The sequence below is a fragment of the Microtus pennsylvanicus genome, chromosome 10 (assembly GCF_037038515.1).
Source record: "Microtus pennsylvanicus isolate mMicPen1 chromosome 10, mMicPen1.hap1, whole genome shotgun sequence".
Classification (NCBI taxonomy): Eukaryota; Metazoa; Chordata; class Mammalia; order Rodentia; family Cricetidae; genus Microtus; species Microtus pennsylvanicus.
Genome location: NC_134588.1, coordinates 28,140,412 through 28,157,491, shown reverse-complemented (window position 1 = coordinate 28,157,491; position 17,080 = coordinate 28,140,412). Strand labels below are relative to the sequence as shown.

Below are 17,080 nucleotides of genomic sequence, written 5' to 3'. Positions count from 1 at the left end.
AATGTGGAGTATAAAGGAGGGGTGCTGAGTTTACATGGTAATTTTACATGGCACACCACGGAAGTCACCAGCTGTGACACCTACGGCAGAAGCCCTTTTCAGCCAAAGAAGGGAATGCTCGCCACCGCCACGGAGAGAGGCTCTTTAGCTTCCTTAGTACGAATACTGCTCGTTGCTAAGTAACTGGCTTGAGAATGGGACTATAAAAAGCTTTTGTTGGCGGATTTTGCTTCCCCTAATTCCTTTCGTAATTGTCTTCAGAGTAATTGCTTTGGTCTAGCAACGCCACTTGAAGAGATTTACTTTCATATTGATGGGGTCTGGAGGCATAGGACTATATGGTAAGGCCTACATGCTCCCTTTCCAGGGAACACTAGCTCACAGCTGCCTGAAGGTCCAACTCCTGGGGATCCGAGAGCACAACTACACACACACACACACACACACACACACCTAAAAAGGAAAAACAATAGAATAGAGGTGTACAAAAGGTTTGACACGGCATTAGAAATGATATAAACAGCTATGACCCCTCTTGAGGCTAGCGTGGGTTTAGTGGTTAAGTGTGCTTACCACTCTTCCAGTAGACAAGGGTTTATTTCCCTGCCCCCACATCCGGTGACTCACAGTTGCCTCTAGCTTCAGGCAGATCTCACGCCTCAGGTCTCCCTAAGCACCTGCACTCAGGCACATATGTCCTGACATATACATAATTTTAAAAAATCCAAAAAATCTTAATTATCTCTGGGCTGGACAGATGGTCCAGTAGTTAAGGGTACTGGTTGCTCTTCCAAGGACTAGGGTTCAATTCCCACCACCCACATGGCAGCTCACATCTATCTGTAGTAATTCCAGGATCCAACGATGCAAAGATGTGTTGAATTCTCTCATGCTACATTTGTTTACTCTTTGAAGCTCTCAAATCTTTGAGAGTTTTAGAAGAAAATATACCAGCACATGTTTCTTATCTAAAGACAGAGAACGGTCCCTTAAATAACATATAAATGACTGAAAACAAGAGTATAAAATTTAATATATGTTTATCAAAAAAAAAAAACCTTTGAACTGGTCAATAGTGTGACACTCCTGGAATCCCATCACCTGGGAGGTAGAGGCAGGAGGGTCAGGAGGTAAAGATCTGTCTCTGCTACATAGTGAGTTTGCGGCCAGTTTAGGTGACTTGAGTTCATGTCACAAGAAGCAAAATGAAACAAAATCAAAGCCAGATCAACTAAACAAAATACTTCTATTCGTTAAAAGACAAAATTTAAATAGCGGAAACAAGTTATGGAGGTGTAATCAAAATACACATAACCAAGGATTAGAATCCCCAGTATACAAGGGGGATTAATACGAAAAAGCCAAAACAATGGGCAAAGGCTATTACTAGGAAATTCATATCTGACAAACCTTCGGTCAATAAATATGGAAGAACTCATGCCACTTGCTAGCTCAACTGTCAGAATCTGTCCTGGGACTTCACCTTGTCTTGACTTCAACCAGCTCTCTTGCAGGCTCCTGCTAGTGCAAAGGCTGCAGAGTGGCCACACCTGCTGCCTGGGGGCTGCATGACATGACATGGGCCCGGGGACTGCACCTGCGAAGAGGCTGCCATCCAGTGCAGCAGCCCTACACAGTGCAGGATAGCCTCGTGACCGAGTGTAGACATGCAATGTCTACAAACTTGGGTTTTCTTTTTTCACCCTGATCCATTCTCAACACCTCTTTTCCACCTGTAACCGATTAGTTGTGTTGATTTTATTTATTTTAAATTTATTTATTATATATACACTTTCTAGGATACAGTGCTGGGAATTGAACTCAGGACCTCTGGAAGAGCAACGCTCTTAACCTCTGAGCCATCTCTCCAGCCCGTTGTGTTGATTTTAAAAAAAGAAAAAAAAACACAACCTTCAGCCTTGCTAAATCACTGTGAGTGACCGTGTGTCGGGGTTTGTTTAATCGGCAGATGGTAAAGGTAGGCAAAGACACAGAGCAACAGATCCCTTGTGTCCTTGTGTAACTGACTATAATGACTCTGTAGAGCATCCCCGTGTTAGCTACTGAACTACACAGTATTGCCAATATTGTCTAATAATTTCCCATAGAGTGTATAGGGAGACAAGCTTTAAAGGTCACTACAGCAATAGAAAATTCTTTAGTTATTTATTGTGGTGCTGGGAATTCTACCGAGGATGCAGTACATGCTACCCGAGCGCTCTACCACCGAAATATTTGTAAAGAGAGAAAAAACATATTTTTTTCTTTATTTGACAGAGTTTCTCGGTGTATCAGCCCTGGCTGTCCTGGAACTCACTCTGCAGACCAAGCTGGCCTCTGCCTCTCGAGTGCTGGGATTAAAGGTGTGTGCCACCACCAACCGGCTGAGGAAAAAAAAAAAATTAAATGGGATGCAGCTGGGCAAGGGAGCCCACGCCTCCAGTCTGAGCTAGTAGGGAGCTGAGGTAGGAATGCACAAATTCATGACCAGCATGGACAACACTGGGAAACAATCTAAAACTATTGGCTAAGTGAATGCTAGGGGCTGCATTGTGTCCCCGGCACATGATACATTTCTGTTGAAGTCCTCCCCTTCAGCACCTTACCATCTGACTGTACTTGGAGGCAGTGCCTTTAACAGAGTGATTAGCATGAAACAAGGATATAGAGGTAGACCCCGATCTATTATGGCTAAAGGAGGAAATAAAAGCAGGCAAGCGCCCGCGAGACAGCTCAACAGGTAAAGGTGCTTACTGCAGAAGCATTATTAGTTGAGTTTGATCCCCAGATCCCGTGGGAACCAACTGATATGGGTTGTCCTTTGACCTCCGCAAATTTGCTATAATTAAAAAATAAAATAAACTGGGCACGGTAGCACACACCTTTAATCCCAGCACTTAGGAGGCAGAGGCAGGTGGATCTGTGCATTTAAGTCCAGCCTGGTCTACAAATCGAATTCCAGGACAGCCAGGCCTGTTATATAGAGAAACCCTGTCTCAAGAAAAAAAATAAAAGTACAGACAACACACAGGCTAAAGAATGACCCCATGTGCACTCAGCCAAAGGCAGCCAACTACAAGCCAAGAAGAGAAAACTCAAGAAACAAGTCTATGATTTCGTCATCTTTGACTTAAGGATCCAGAACTGAGAGGAAATTAATTTCCACTGTGTAAGCCCCCAGTAGTATTTTGTTATGGTAACCCTGGAAAACTAACACAGGGGCTAGCTACACAACAATTAATTCTACCTGTGTACAATTCAGCTTATGGCTGAACAATAACATCACTGTACACCAATGAAAAGGAATTTAACCATAATTATATGATTTGCCATTGTTGGACTCTAGCGTCCAAACACCGAGAAGGAGTCACTCCCATAGACTATCTCACACACCACAGCTGATGCAAAAGCATGAGGATCTTATTAATTCTGTCATGACAGGGTCCCCCAGCATTCGGAAAGCCGAGGGACCTCGAACAGCTGGTACAGTCTACTTTTAAAGGGGCCACAGAAGCAAGGGAGGTTGTTCTTTGACTATTCTGATTGGCTTATTCAAAAGGGCTATTACCAATAATTGACTGGAGAGCTGTTGCCAGATCAGATGAGGTAAGAGGTCATTTTGACCCCGTTTCCCAGGGGACCGAACCAAAACATACGTATATGGGTAATTGTTCAGGAACTGAGTACGTACGAGTGTAGCTGTTAGGTCCTTGGTTCCCAGGGGAGGAGGGGAAGCACTATGGCACAGAGGCTGAGAGGATTTAGAATTGTCAAAAATGGCTTCAGAATTGTCTTAAAGTCTTACACCATCATTGAACTTGACAATGAGGAATAAGAACGGGGCTGGAGAGATGGCTCAGAAATGAAGAGCGCTCGCTACGATTGCAGAAGACCCACGTTCACTCACTGCTACTGCAGAAGACCCGTGTTCACTCGCTGCTATTGCAGAAGACCTGAGTTCACTCGCTGCTATTGCAGAAGACCTGAGTTCAATTGCCAGCACCCACATCAGGCAGCTCACACTATAACTCCAGACGCAAGGGATCTGACACCTTCTATAGCCTCTGTGAGCACCCAAACACAGGTGGAACACACATGCACACAAAAAATAACAAAAAGAAGAATATAAATTACAGTAAAACACTTAAGAGTTTGATACAACTATAAAAATAAAATTCAGCTGGGCAGTGGTGGCGCACGTCTTTAATTCCAGCACTCGGGAGGGCAGAGGCAGGTGGCTCTCAGTGAGCTCAAGCCCACTCACTACAAAGTGAGCTCCAGTACAGCCAGGACTAGGACTCTACACCCTGTCACAAAATTAATTAATTAATTAAAAAAAAAAAGAAAGAGTCCGGTGATAGCCACGCACACCTTTAATCCCAGCACTCTGGAGGCAAAGGCAGGTCGATCTCTGTGAGTTTGAGGCCAACCTGGTCTACAAGAGCTAGTTCCAGGACAGGCTCCAGAGAAACTCTGCCTCAAAAAACAAAAAACAAAAAAAGAAAGAAAGAAATAAAAAACAAACAAACAAACCCCAAAACCCAACCAAACAAAAGAAAACCAAAAAAAGAAAAAGAACCCAAAAGTGTAATAGGGCCAAGCATAGTGGCGTAGGCCTTTAATTCTAGCACTTCAGAGCAAGGGCAGACAATTTTTGTGAGTTTGAGGCCAGCCAGATCTAATTGTGCAACTGGTCAACTAGGGCTACACAGAGGATTTGAATTTGTACCCCGAAATCCACATCATGGAAAGAGGAAATCAACTCTGACCTCCACACAACAAATAAAAGTTAAAAATCCTAAACAGAAGCAGGCGTATCTCTGTGAGTTCGAGACCAGCCTGGACTACAGAGTGAGTTCCAGGACAGGCTCCAAAGCTACACAGAGAAACCCTGCCTCAAAAAACAAAGCAAAGCAAAACAAAAATCCTAAACATCTAAAGAAATGCATGGAGCAGATAAATACCAGAGTCAGGAAAATGATACTCTTTGAGTTTGAAGCTGGGAGATGTCAGGGAGGAAATTTCTTTGTGTAGTTAAGTAGTATTATGTAGGAAGAAGAAAACATTATATTCCTCTTCACATCCTTGTCTATGGATGAGGGAGTTAGCGCTCTAGCTTTGTTCCAGAAAGTTATAATTCAGGAATTGTCTTTTAATTCTTTTAACATTAAAAAGGGCCATAGACAAGCCAATTCATCCATTTTATTTTATAGCCTGAGACACTAAAGATATATAACTGGGTAATGCTCTGGTTTCAAGAAACAGACCAGAAATCAGACTTCCTGTTTGTTTATGTGAACAGACTTCTTTGAGAAGGAAGTGGCAGATAACATGATGAGTTATGAACTTTTAACCAGCTTGTTTTTTGCTAAGTTTATTTGATTGGTAGATATGGGCCCTCAACATGTACAGCATATCAGTGTCAATGTGATGGGTAAGGCTCCATTTGTTTATTTATTTATTTAGGCAGGGCCCTCCATGTGCTGGTAAAGGCTCTATTTTCTAAGCCTTGTTCTGTTTGACATATTTATTAAGGCATTGTTTTAACAAGTTAATTATGGCTTGGCACAGTGGCTCATACCTTTAATCCACTCATAAGGCAGAGGCAGGTGGACCTCTGTGAGTTAGAGTTCCAGGACAGTCAGAGCTACAAAGTAGGAGCCTGTCTTCAGAAAATGAAAAAGTTATTTATGTGTATGGGTGTTTTGCCTGTTTGTATGTCTGTGTATCACTTGTAGACAGTATCCTTAGAGGCTGGAAGAGAGCGTCGAATGACCTGGAATTGGAGTTACAGATAGGTGCGGAGGGCCAAGTGAGTGTTGGGAATCAGACCTGCGTCCTCCAAAAGAGAGGCCAGCACTCTTAATCACCAAGCCATCTCTCCAGTCCCCTTCCTTATTAAGGCTTTAGATGAAGACAAATTGTGCTGATAAATGTTTAGACAAATAAAAAGGGAAAGGATTGACCTTTTGGCTTGCACCAGGGTGACAGCACCTCAGCCATGATTAGACTTACAATTTCTTCACCTGACTATCAGGCTCCTTTACTGGGCCACTTTCCAGGCCTTCCTTTTTTTTTTTTTTACTTTTGAAACTCAGGCTTGGGGCAATTATCTTTATCTGCTGAGCCAGCTGGCTGAGCCTCAGGTCTTAGTTTTTGGAAGCCCCTAAATAGCTGTTTGCAACCTGCAACCTGTGGATTGAGCCCTCTGGCTGGGGAAGGTTGGACCCAAAGACAATTTCACAAGGGTCACATCTCAGATATCCTGCATATCAGATATTTACATTACAAGTCATAACAGTAGCATAAATGCAGTTATGAAGTAGCAATGAAATTATTTAATGGTGGGGGGTCACCACAACATAAGGAACTATATTGAAGGGTCACCGTGTTAGGAAGGTTGCAAACCCCTGCTCAAGACTGTTAATTTTAAAGAATCAGAACTGCACGAGGGGATTCTAAGTCTGATTCCAGCAGACAGTAGGAGGACTCTAAGCTAGTCAGATATTGTTTAAAAAATAGCAAATTCCTGTTGAGAAATCAATTAATTTGAGAGTGAATCTCGCAATATAGTTCTTCTGGACCCAGAACTTGCTATGTCAGTCATGTGGGTCATGCTTGCATTTCCAGAATTAGCAGGCAGAGAACCACCTCTAGTTCCAGACCAGCTTGACCTATATAACGAATTACAGTCCAGCCAGAACCACAGAATGTGGTCCTGTCTCCAAAACAGAAGAGAGCCAAACCAAATCAACCAAACAAAAAGTATTTGCACAAAGGGAGAAGGGGAAATACTTGACTGGGTTTTACCTAAAAGTGCCCTTCCCTCTCTTTTGAGGAAATCCATTGTTGACTTCAAGCTCGTTGTCAGCGACTGCACAAAGAGAATCACCTCCTCAGCGTCTTCAGAAAGCTCTGACTCTCCCACTGGGAAAGGCTCTAAGTAGGAGCGGGGCACAGCGGTGCAGGCTTTTATTCCCAGCGCTTAGGAGGCAGAAGCCAGTAGATCTTGGAGTTCAAGGTCAGCCTGGTCTACCTAGTGATTTAGGACAGCCGGAGCTACTTGTGAGATCCTGCCTCAAGGAAAACAAAAAGAATGGGGTAGTGTTTACATTGGAAATAATAAATTCTTACTGTCTCCCAAAATGCCCAATTAATAAATTCGTAGTAGGGACCGTGTAATGTGTAAATCAAGGGAGGGTACGGTCTTGTTTTCTTTGCATGAGTATGCATCTATTTCTGGGCGCCACATCTTAACACAAACAAGTTCTTGTTCAGGGTAACTCGGTGGCTCATTGACACGTCAAAAAGAAATAATCAAAGGATCAGTAGGCTTAGCTTGTAGAGAATTGAGAGGACTGGGAATGGGATGTGGAAGCTGTCTCCAAGAACCCGGTAGTAGCGTGGCCCGCCTTTAACCCAGAGGCTGGAGGATCTTTGTGAATTCGATGCCAACCTTGTCTACACAGAATGCCAGAACAGCCAGGGATACATAGAGATCCTGTCTCAAAACAAAATAAAACAAAAGAAACAAAAACAAAAAACGGGGTAGCATTTACATTGGAAGTAATGAATTCGTACTGTCCTCCAAAAACACCCAGCTATTAAGAAGAAATTACAAGACAAAATATTTCAGCTCAGAAAATCCTCTCACTCAGAATTATACCGAAATAAATGAGGTTATCTGGGGTAGGTGATGCTGTTTGGCACCTGGCACCGGCAGTTTGCTTGAGGGAGTTTCTCAACCCCAGGGGGTGGTGGGGAAGCGTGACCCGATTCTGTGATCCGAGTTAAGATCCGGCCGGGAAGATCCTTCTCACTATTCTTTGTCCTTTTCTTTTAGCATTTATCACTTATTTTGTAGTCATTCGTGAATAAACCAATTGTATGTTCCCCATTGAGAAACAACTGGGATGCAGTTTCCCTCGGCGGCCACCCCTGGGGAGTAAGAATGATTAAATTATATTAAGGGTTTTTTGAGGATCTAAAGGCCACCTCTGAGTATGCTCTTAGCTTTCATCTGTTTTAATCGCCGGGGACATCGCTGTACACATCGCAAGATCCCGACATGTCTCCCTATTCTTTCAAAACCTCTTTATGCAGGGCATGGTGTTGCACGCCTTAAATCCCAGCACTCGGGAGGCAGACGAAGTGGACCTCTGTGAGTTCGAGGCTAGCTTGGTTTACATAGTGAGTTCCAGAACAGCCAGGGATACACACAGACTTCCTGTCTCAAAAGTAAAATAAATACATAACTATCTCTAGCGGTCATCGTCCACGACTGGAGACTCTATTCCTGGATTAACATGTACTCAATGGTAGGTTCTTCAGCCTTTCTAGCCCTCTAGTCCTCCAAGGGCTACTCTATGGTTTCGACTGCCTCCCCGGAAGCTCTCGCAAACGCGACTTTGAGAGGCCGGAAGTCGCGCCGCCGTTGCTCGCAGTTTCAAAAATGCTGCGGAGGCCTTAGGAGCTACTCCTGCCGCCCCTCCCCCAGCTCGGAGGGGAAGCGACTCGTGGCGCGACCGTAAGGTGTGGCGGAGGGGTCTGGCCAGCGGGGTATGCGGGGGAGCGGACGGGAGGCCTGGAGGCCACGTAGTTGGCGAGCAGGCTGGAGGAACCGGGGCGGAGGGCGGCGTGGGCCGCGGGGCCGCGGGAGAGGCTGTGGGGGAAGGGTGTCGCTACGGCCCCGCGGAGGAGAAAAGTGGAGTGCGGTGAAACGGGTTTTTGCAGTTACGGACTGACAGTGAAGTGATGGCGCTGATGTTTTTAACTGCACCTCAGATTTGAAGAGTGTTGAGAACTTAAAGGGGTCGGAGGGAGACCGGGAGAGTGACATTGATGTGATTTAAAAGTTGAATAATTTTTAAGGGCCGCAGACTGTCGGCTCTAGTGTTTGAAAGGTGTTTGTTTGCGGTCCACATACGGACCGCGGGTATTTATTATTATTCTCCACGTATATTAATTTTATTTTTATTTTTTGTCTTTTTTTTTTTTTGAGACAGGCTCTCAATGTGTAACCAGCCCTGACTAGCCTGGAATTTGCTGTGTAGACCAGGCTTGCCTCGAACTCAAGAAGAGCCACCTGGCCCTGCCTCCCAGCCTGCTCCTCCACCTCTCCTGGCCCGCGAATATTGTTATGCCCAAATCCGCGGGGTCCCCACAAAAGCCAACAAAAGAGACCGAGTCCCATATGTAAAAGCAAAGGGCCTATATTTTAATCAAGTTTGCAAACTAGGTCTCTCCGCATGACCAACGTGTTGGAATGTCCACTCTCCGAGCTCAATTAGAATTTGGTTTTTATAGTAGTAAAGGTGGGGATGAGGGGTCTTTGAGGTTCAGGACCCCTGCTTGGCTGACATTTGTCTAGGGGCATCCTGGTGAGGTGCCCTGGCGGGTGATCCTATCTACAGCGTTGGAATGTCAGGCTTTTCCTTTGAATGGTCTGCCCTTGGGTGGAGATCCGGTTATCTCAGCTTATGGTTCTTTTCTGCCACCAGGTGTGGCTTCAGGGGAACCCACTGAGACCCAGGTCTCCTGTTTAAATTCTTCGATGACCAGAGTCCCAGGCAATAATGGTTGGAAGTAAAGAACTTCCTTTAGGTGACCAATTATCATGACTGGCCCTCACAATCTGAACTTTAATTAGCATGCCCCCCCAGTGATTTTTGTACCTCCCCACCTGTTGAGACCACTATTAAGCAACACCTGAACAAAACAACACCTATCTTAATCCTGTTCAAGAAAGGCCTGTGTGGGTTAGGAAGCCCCACTAGGCATGGCATGTGTCTGTCAAAATAATAGCAGGTGTAAGTGTGAGGACCTGACTTTGCAAACTCCATTTTCAAGAAGGGGCTTCATCTTAAGCCATATAATGAATGGGGGGGGGGGCAGATCTCAGCTCCAGAAATGTGTAGCGATAGCAAAATTTCAACAGATAACCTAAAAATAGACAATTAAGGAGCTAAGGAGCAGGGCTATAAAATTTAATGAGGTCCAGATGTTCCTGGGAGGCCTCCTGTCCTTGAAGATTCCTTGTCAGTTATTAATGGCTCTTTGTTAGCTTTTTGTGCCCCCAAACTGACCAATGACTTCAGAAACTATCTTACCCTATGCCCTCCTTACCCAATCCCAAGACATCAGGACAAGAACTCCCCTGATTACAGTGTTTCCCCTTTAAAAGTTCTACCCTCCCAGTGCTCCCTGCCTGCATTTTCTGCACCCACCATGCTGGGGTGCTGGAAAGGGGTTGGTCCAAACTTGAGTTTGAATATTAAAAACCTTCATGTAATTTGCATCAGAAATGCGGCTCCTTGAATTCTTTTGGGGATCAGAAACTTGAGCATAACATAAGTTGCTGAATATCAATTCAGGTTTAGTTTTCCCCTTCATTCCTGCTAGGAAAAAAACTATTTTGCTTTAAAGGATTGTTTACAATAGTCTCACTGTATTGGTCAAGACCAATGACAAACTCCTGTTTGAAAAAAAACGTGGCTGGGCGGTGGTGGCGCACGCCTTTAATCCCAGCACTCGGGAGGCAGAGGCAGGCGGGTCTCTATGAGTTCGAGACCAGCCTAGTCTACAAGAGCTAGTTCTAGGACAGGCTCCAAAACCACAGAGAAACCCTGTCTTGAAAAACCAAAAAAAAAAAAAAAAAAAAAAGAAAAAGAAAAAAATGTGAATGTGTAAAGTTGACAGGCCAGCACCCATAACCCCTCAAGCTTCCTAATGTTCTCATCACTGGGTCCTACAGATTTCCTGACTTGCTCTACACATTAGTTTTAAACCATAGAAGGATCATTTTGCAAGTATGCACCTCAAATTTTTTAAATAACATCTGCTTTCTATAAGGTAGACTAATTTCTTTTAAAGTGTTTTGTGTTATCATCCTTTAAAAAGGTAACGTAAGCTGTTTCTTTAGCTAAGTCCTCATTGCTTTTAGGTTATTTCCTAGCTTGACAAATAGTTGTAGTGCATTTTTTTGCTGCACCCTCAAGTGTTTAGCAAAGGTGGAATGAAGTACTCTAATATCTGATTTATTTATGTATTTTTTGAGGCAGGGTCTCACTGGGTAGACCAGGCTAGCCTCTGCCTTCCAAGTGCTGGGATTAAAGGAGTGTGCCACTGTATTTGGCCATCTTTTCTTTTTAAAATGAGTATTCATTCTCGTTTGATCCATTCAGTTGAACAAGGGGCAGGAGAGATGGCTGGCTCAGTGGTTAAGAGTCTTTGGTGCTCTCGAAGAGGACCCAGGCATCTAGCAATTGTCTGCAACTACAGCTCCAGGGAGATATGATGCTCTGGCCTTTATGGACATCTGCACTCATGTACAACCCCCCCCCCCCAAGGATATGTTATTAAAAGAGAGCTGAAAGGAATGGGGGTTGGAGAGATGGCTCAGAGGTTAAGAGCACTGACTGGCTGTTTTTTGAGAGGTCCTGAGTTCAATTCCCAGCAACCACATGGGGGCTCACAGCCATCTATAATGAGATCTGCTGCCCTCTTCTGGCTTGGAGGCAGAATGTTGTATACATAATAAATAAACCTTTAAAAAAAAGGAGCTGAACAAATACATGTTACATCAATAACTTTTATTGTTTAAAAAATTGGTAATTACCAGTCTTTAATGTATTTTTATTATTTTTAGAAGTTTTAAATTTTAGTGTTAAAATTACGGTTGTCTTTGCTGGCTGTGTGTTGTATACTTTTAATTCTGGCAGAGGTAGACAGATCTCTTAACAGATCTCTTAAAACAAGGCTAGCTTGATCAGCAAAGTGAGTTCCAGCCAAGCCAAGACTACATAGTGAGATTGTCTTTTAAAAAAAAATTACCATTGTTTTCAAAGGCAGGCATTTCAGGATGAGATATAGGAGTTCCTTAGACTAAATGTAGGTTAGAAACCACTTAACATTGAGAAAACCAGGCTTTCTACTCTGGTTTCAAGCTAGTAGGGGCATGTTTTTTTTCATGGGGTTGTCAGGAGTCAGCATTGGTGAGGACTAAACTAAGAGCCTTGTGAGTGTTACGTATACGTTCTCACAACTTCTTCATTCTGGTATCATCACTTTCCCCATCTTGGAGTCAGCAAAATCTTCTCCAAGGAAGCAACTTTTGACCTAATTGAGTTTGATTCCTTTAGAAACTCCCCTAAGTGATACCTAAAATGTATTTTTAAAACCTTTTTGTTTTTGAGAAGTTTTACTGTGTACCTCAGGCTGGCCTTGAACTCCCAATGCTGAGATTACCAATGTGCCCTACCAAGATTACACCAGGCTCACTTTCCTGTGCGGTTTCTTGTCCAGGCATGTTGGAGCACCGGTCTTGGTGATTTTCCAGATGTGTCTCTAGCTCTTATCTTAAGCACTGTGCTTAAGAGTTACTGGTACCATCTGACAGCCAGTCGGGGAAGCAGTGATTGGAAATTTGACTTTGAGCTAGAACAACTAACTCACTCATTAGCATCAGCATTGAAAGTAGAACGCGTCCAAACCTGTCTCTGTTTCAGGATTCACCTGAGTGAGGCTTGGATGGTTTTGTCTCCAGCGTTTGTGCTGGATCTGAACTAGAAATTGAGAATCTCAGTGTGAGTATTTTGCATTTGTGCAGAGATATATGTGTATTTGTCAGATTTTTTTTGTTTTTGTTTTTAAACCATTGTTGGCAGTTTTATCTTCTTTTTCATTCTGTTTGGAGAAAGGATTTCTATATATAAGCCCTGGCTTTCCTTAGATTTGCTGTATAGACCAGGCTGATCTTGAACTCACAAAGATCACCTCCTGAGTGCTGGTATTAAAGGTGTGTGCCACCATGCCCAAATTGTTTCTTCTACTTTACATTTATATATAATTTTTTTCCTTTTAGTTTGTCTTCACTGCCAAAATGACATCACATTCCACATCTGCCCAGTGCTCAACATCTGACAGTGCTTGCAGAATATCTTCAGAAAGAATCAGTCAGGTAATGAGTATTGGGTATCTTATTTTTTTGTAAAATTTTAAGAAATTGAATTGTGGCATATAGCTGAATTCACTAATTATAATTTGATGAAAGTAAAAGTAAAATCTTTTGTTGTTATTGTTTTTGAAGACAGGGTTTCTCTGTGTAACAGCCCTGCTGTTCTGGAACTTACTGTAGATAGACCAGGCTGACCTGAACTCACAGAGATCTGCTTGCCTTTGCCTTACACTGCCCAGCAATGTTGTAAAATCTTATATTACCTTTTTGAAAGTTACAGACAGCTTGAAATGGCTAAGGTTTTATTTCTTTTTAAAGAAGACTTTATTATGTATACAATATTCTGTCTGTGTGTGTGTCTGCAGGCCAGAAGAGGGCACCAAACCTCATTACAGATGGTTGTGAGCCACCATGTGGTTGCTGGGAATTGAACTCAGGACCTTTGGAAGAGCAGGCAATGCTCTTAACCACTGAGCCATCTCTCCAGCCCAGGTTTTCATTTCTTATGTCCCCTGCTTGTTTAATTCTTACATTTTGTTAAACTAGGCATGTATTTTAGGTTAGAAGTGGGTAATAGGGAATTTGGGACCAGGTTATCTAAGTTCTTTTTTGTCTCAACTGGTTGTAATTAGTTGATTTTCTTTCTTTTCATTTGTGCAGTTTACTTTTGAAGTCTGAGAAAGAAAGACACAGGTTGTGTTTCCTGTACTGGTCAGCCCTAGCTGACCTGGAATGTCCTTTGTAAACCAGGCTGCTTTGAACTTGATTGATCCTCCTGGCTTTTTCCCAGGTGCTGGGATTCCAGACATGTGCCACCAGGTCAGGCTAGTTGGTTTCATTTAAAAGTCTGCCTTAAACTATGAATATAGCAAATGTATTCTTATAAAATCTTTAGGCATTTGTGGATACAGACTCTTGACCATCTCCTCAGATTTGGTGTATCCTATTGCAGACAGATTTTTTTTTTAAATATTTATTTATTATGTATAGAATATTCTTTCTGTGTGTAATGCCTGAAGGCCAGAAGAGGGCACCAGACCTCATTACAGATGGTTGTGAGCCACCATGTGGTTGCTGGGAATTGAACTCAGGACCTTTGGAAGAGCAGGCAATGCTCTTAACCGCTGAGCCATCTCTCCAGCCCCAGACAGATTTTTTTTTTAAAGGTTTATTTTTATTGTATGTGTATGAGTGTTCGGTTCGCCTGCATATGTGTCTGTGAACCACATGCATGTGGTCCCTTTGAAGCCAGAAGAGGGCTTCTCTGGGACTGGAGTTACAGATGATTGTGAGCCATTGTGTAGGTGGTGCTGCGAACCAGATCCAGGTCCTTTAGAAGAGCAACAAGTGTTCTTTCTTTTGAATGATACTTATATTTATTTTATGTGCATTGATATTTTGCTTGTATGAATGCCTGTTTGAGGGCTTCACATCCCCTGGAGGTAGAGCTACAGACAGTTGTAAACTGCCATATGGGTGCTGGGAATTGAACCTGGGTTCTATGGAAGAACAGACAATGATCTAAACTGCTGAGCTATCTCTCCAGCCCCAGACCTTTTACTTTAATACTTAGTTAAAAAATGAGTTTAGTTAGCCGGACGGTGGTGGCGCACGCCTTTAATCCCAGCACTTGGGAGGCAGAGACAGGTGGATCTCTGTGAGTTTGGGGCCAGCCTAGTCTACAAGAACGAGTTCCAGGACAGCCAGGACTGTTACACAGAGAAATCCTGTCTTGAAAAACTCTAGCTCATCTGTCTTGTTGGTAGAGAGAGAGAGAGGGCAAGGGAGACAAACTCCTGGGCCTGCACCTGTCGGCTTCCTGCATAACAATGAGGAAGTGTTGAAGCCAACTCAAAAGTAGGCTTTCCATTTCTATAATAGAATAGTGTGTTATAAACTTACTGATGCTGCCAAGATCTCAAGACTGTTCCCCTAGAAGATGACGGTTAATTTTTCTGGTACTTATTTTATCCAAACGAATTTGGATAAAATTTGTTTGATTTAGAGAAAACCCTATCCCTGAGACTCAATCAGCCTGTTTTGTCTTTCATCTCAGAGATAGGGTTAATTTTTTTGTTTTTCTACACAGGATTTCTCTGTGTAGCCCTGGCTGTCCTGGAACTTTCTCTGTAGACCAGGCTGGCCTCAAACTCAGAGATCCACCTGCCTGTTCCTCCTGAGTACTGGAATTAAAGGGGATTAAAGGCGCATGCACCACCACCTGATATAGGGTTAATTTAAACTGATCCCATTCCTTTTTTTTTTTTTTTTTTTTTTTTTTTTTAGTTTTTCGAGACAGGGTTTCTCTGTAGCTTTGGAGCCTGTCCTGGCACTAGCTCTTGTAGACCAGGCTGGCCTAGAACTCGCAGAGATCCGCCTGCCTCTGCCTCCCGAGTGCTGGGAGGCGTGTGCCACCATTGCCCGGCGCTGATCCCATTCCTTAAATTTTATTTTATTTTTTGTCTTTTTGCCTGTCCTTCCTATTCTACGGATTGAGTTTAGTCCTCATGCATGCTAGCCAAGTGCTCTACCACTGAGCTATGTATCCCCAGCTGCCTTGGTTTTTTTGTTTTTGTTTTTTAAAGAATAAAACTTTTTCTATATAGAAGAATCTTTATTACTCAGAAATATAGGTAGTTGGCTGTAGAACTTTCTTACTTGGAGGCAGCTTAATTACTCTTGTCTTGAGGCTTATGCCCAGGGTGTGTTTGGAGTAGTAGAATTCATGTATTTCTATCCCACAGTCCCTAGCTACCTGCCTCAGTTCTTTTCTGTCACCTGCTGCTAGCTAGCTCATGTTGAAACTGCAGCCTTTCCTTATTCAGCGCTCTGTCTTCTGTCCAATACAGCTAGATTGGAATGGAATTTCATGGATTCTTTTCCACCTGAAGAGTACTGGGTCTTTTTCATTCTACCATTATCTTTATAGCTAAAGCATTAAGGAAGATGGGAAGTAGTATTAGCTTTAAAATGTTTTTATTGATGGTTCTGATAGTATAGTCCTATAATCCCAACTACCTGGATGGCTAAAGCTGGAGGATCAGAAGTTCAAAGCTTGCTTGGCCTGCAGAGTGAATTTAAGGCAGGTTGGACAACTGAGATTCTTGTGTGTATGAAATATTCATATATGGTTATATATACTATATATATGGATTAACTACTCTAAGTTATTTAGCACCCCTCCTGTGTATATGTGTTCATGTGTATGTGGAGATCAAAAGGTAAAAATAACTGTCTTCCTCAGTTCTACTCTATTTTATTATTTAAAACAGGGTCTGTTATTTAATCTATAGCTCTCAGATTTAGCTGGACTGGCCAGTGAGTTCTAGAAGGGTCTGTTTGTCACAGCCTACCACATATGACTTTCTTGGGTGCTGAAATCTGAATGAACTCAGGTCTTTATGTCTGTGTAGTGAGCACTTTAGTGACTGATCCATTTCCCATCTTCCAGCTGTTCCACTTTCTTTAATACTCTACGTAGGTTTGTCCAAAGTATGAGAAATTATATGCACAATGATTTTTCAAGTAGCATTTTTTTTTTTTTTTGAAGCAGGGTATTGGGGCCTAGGATGACTTTACTGGTTCTGTAGCCAAGGATGAACTTGAACTTGGCTCTCTTTTTTTTTTTGAGGCAGGGTTTCTCTGTAGCTTTGGAGCCTGTCCTGAAACTAGCTCTTGTAGACCAGCCTGGCCTTGAACTTACAAAGATCCGCCTGCCTCTGCCTCCCAAGTGCTGGGACCACCACCTCATGGCGAACTTGGCTCTCTTAAGAGCTGATGATAGTGGTGAACCATCACCCAACTTCCAAGTAGCATTACTTTTAATAGCACAAATTATGAACCACTTGAAATTTAGAATAGGAGTCAACAAACTTTCTTATAGGGCCAGAAAACAAATATGTTAGACTTTGCAGGCTGTAAAGTTTGTGTCTTAACCCTTCAGTACTGTAGCCTTAAACAAAATGTAAACTCATAGGCATGGTAATATTCTAGTATAACCATTTACAGTAGGGGTAAGGGTTAGCTGAGCTCCAGAGCGCGCTCTTGCCTTGGATATGCAGGACTCAGGATTAGATCCCCAGAGCTGCCAAAATAAAGAAAGGGGAGATAGGGGAAAAAGCAACC

The 17,080-nt window shown here is 42.9% G+C and overlaps 1 protein-coding gene across 5 annotated transcripts in view; it reads left to right on the top strand.

The window, feature by feature from the left end:
* Positions 1-8,418: 8,418 nt before the first annotated feature.
* The window catches only part of Mdm4 (MDM4 regulator of p53), a 42,321-nt gene continuing 33,659 nt past the window's right edge, over positions 8,419-17,080 (top strand). For 2 of the 5 annotated variants that reach the window (XM_075987936.1, XM_075987934.1), the window contains exons 1-2: positions 8,425-8,532; positions 12,863-12,958. In XM_075987936.1, the coding sequence (XP_075844051.1) occupies positions 12,881-12,958 (78 nt within the window). In that variant the 5' untranslated portion in view covers positions 8,425-8,532; positions 12,863-12,880. Of the gene's footprint in view, positions 8,533-12,862; positions 12,959-13,615; positions 13,775-17,080 lie in introns of those variants that run through there. The other 3 variants (XM_075987935.1, XM_075987932.1, XM_075987933.1) reach the window with 2 other exon arrangements.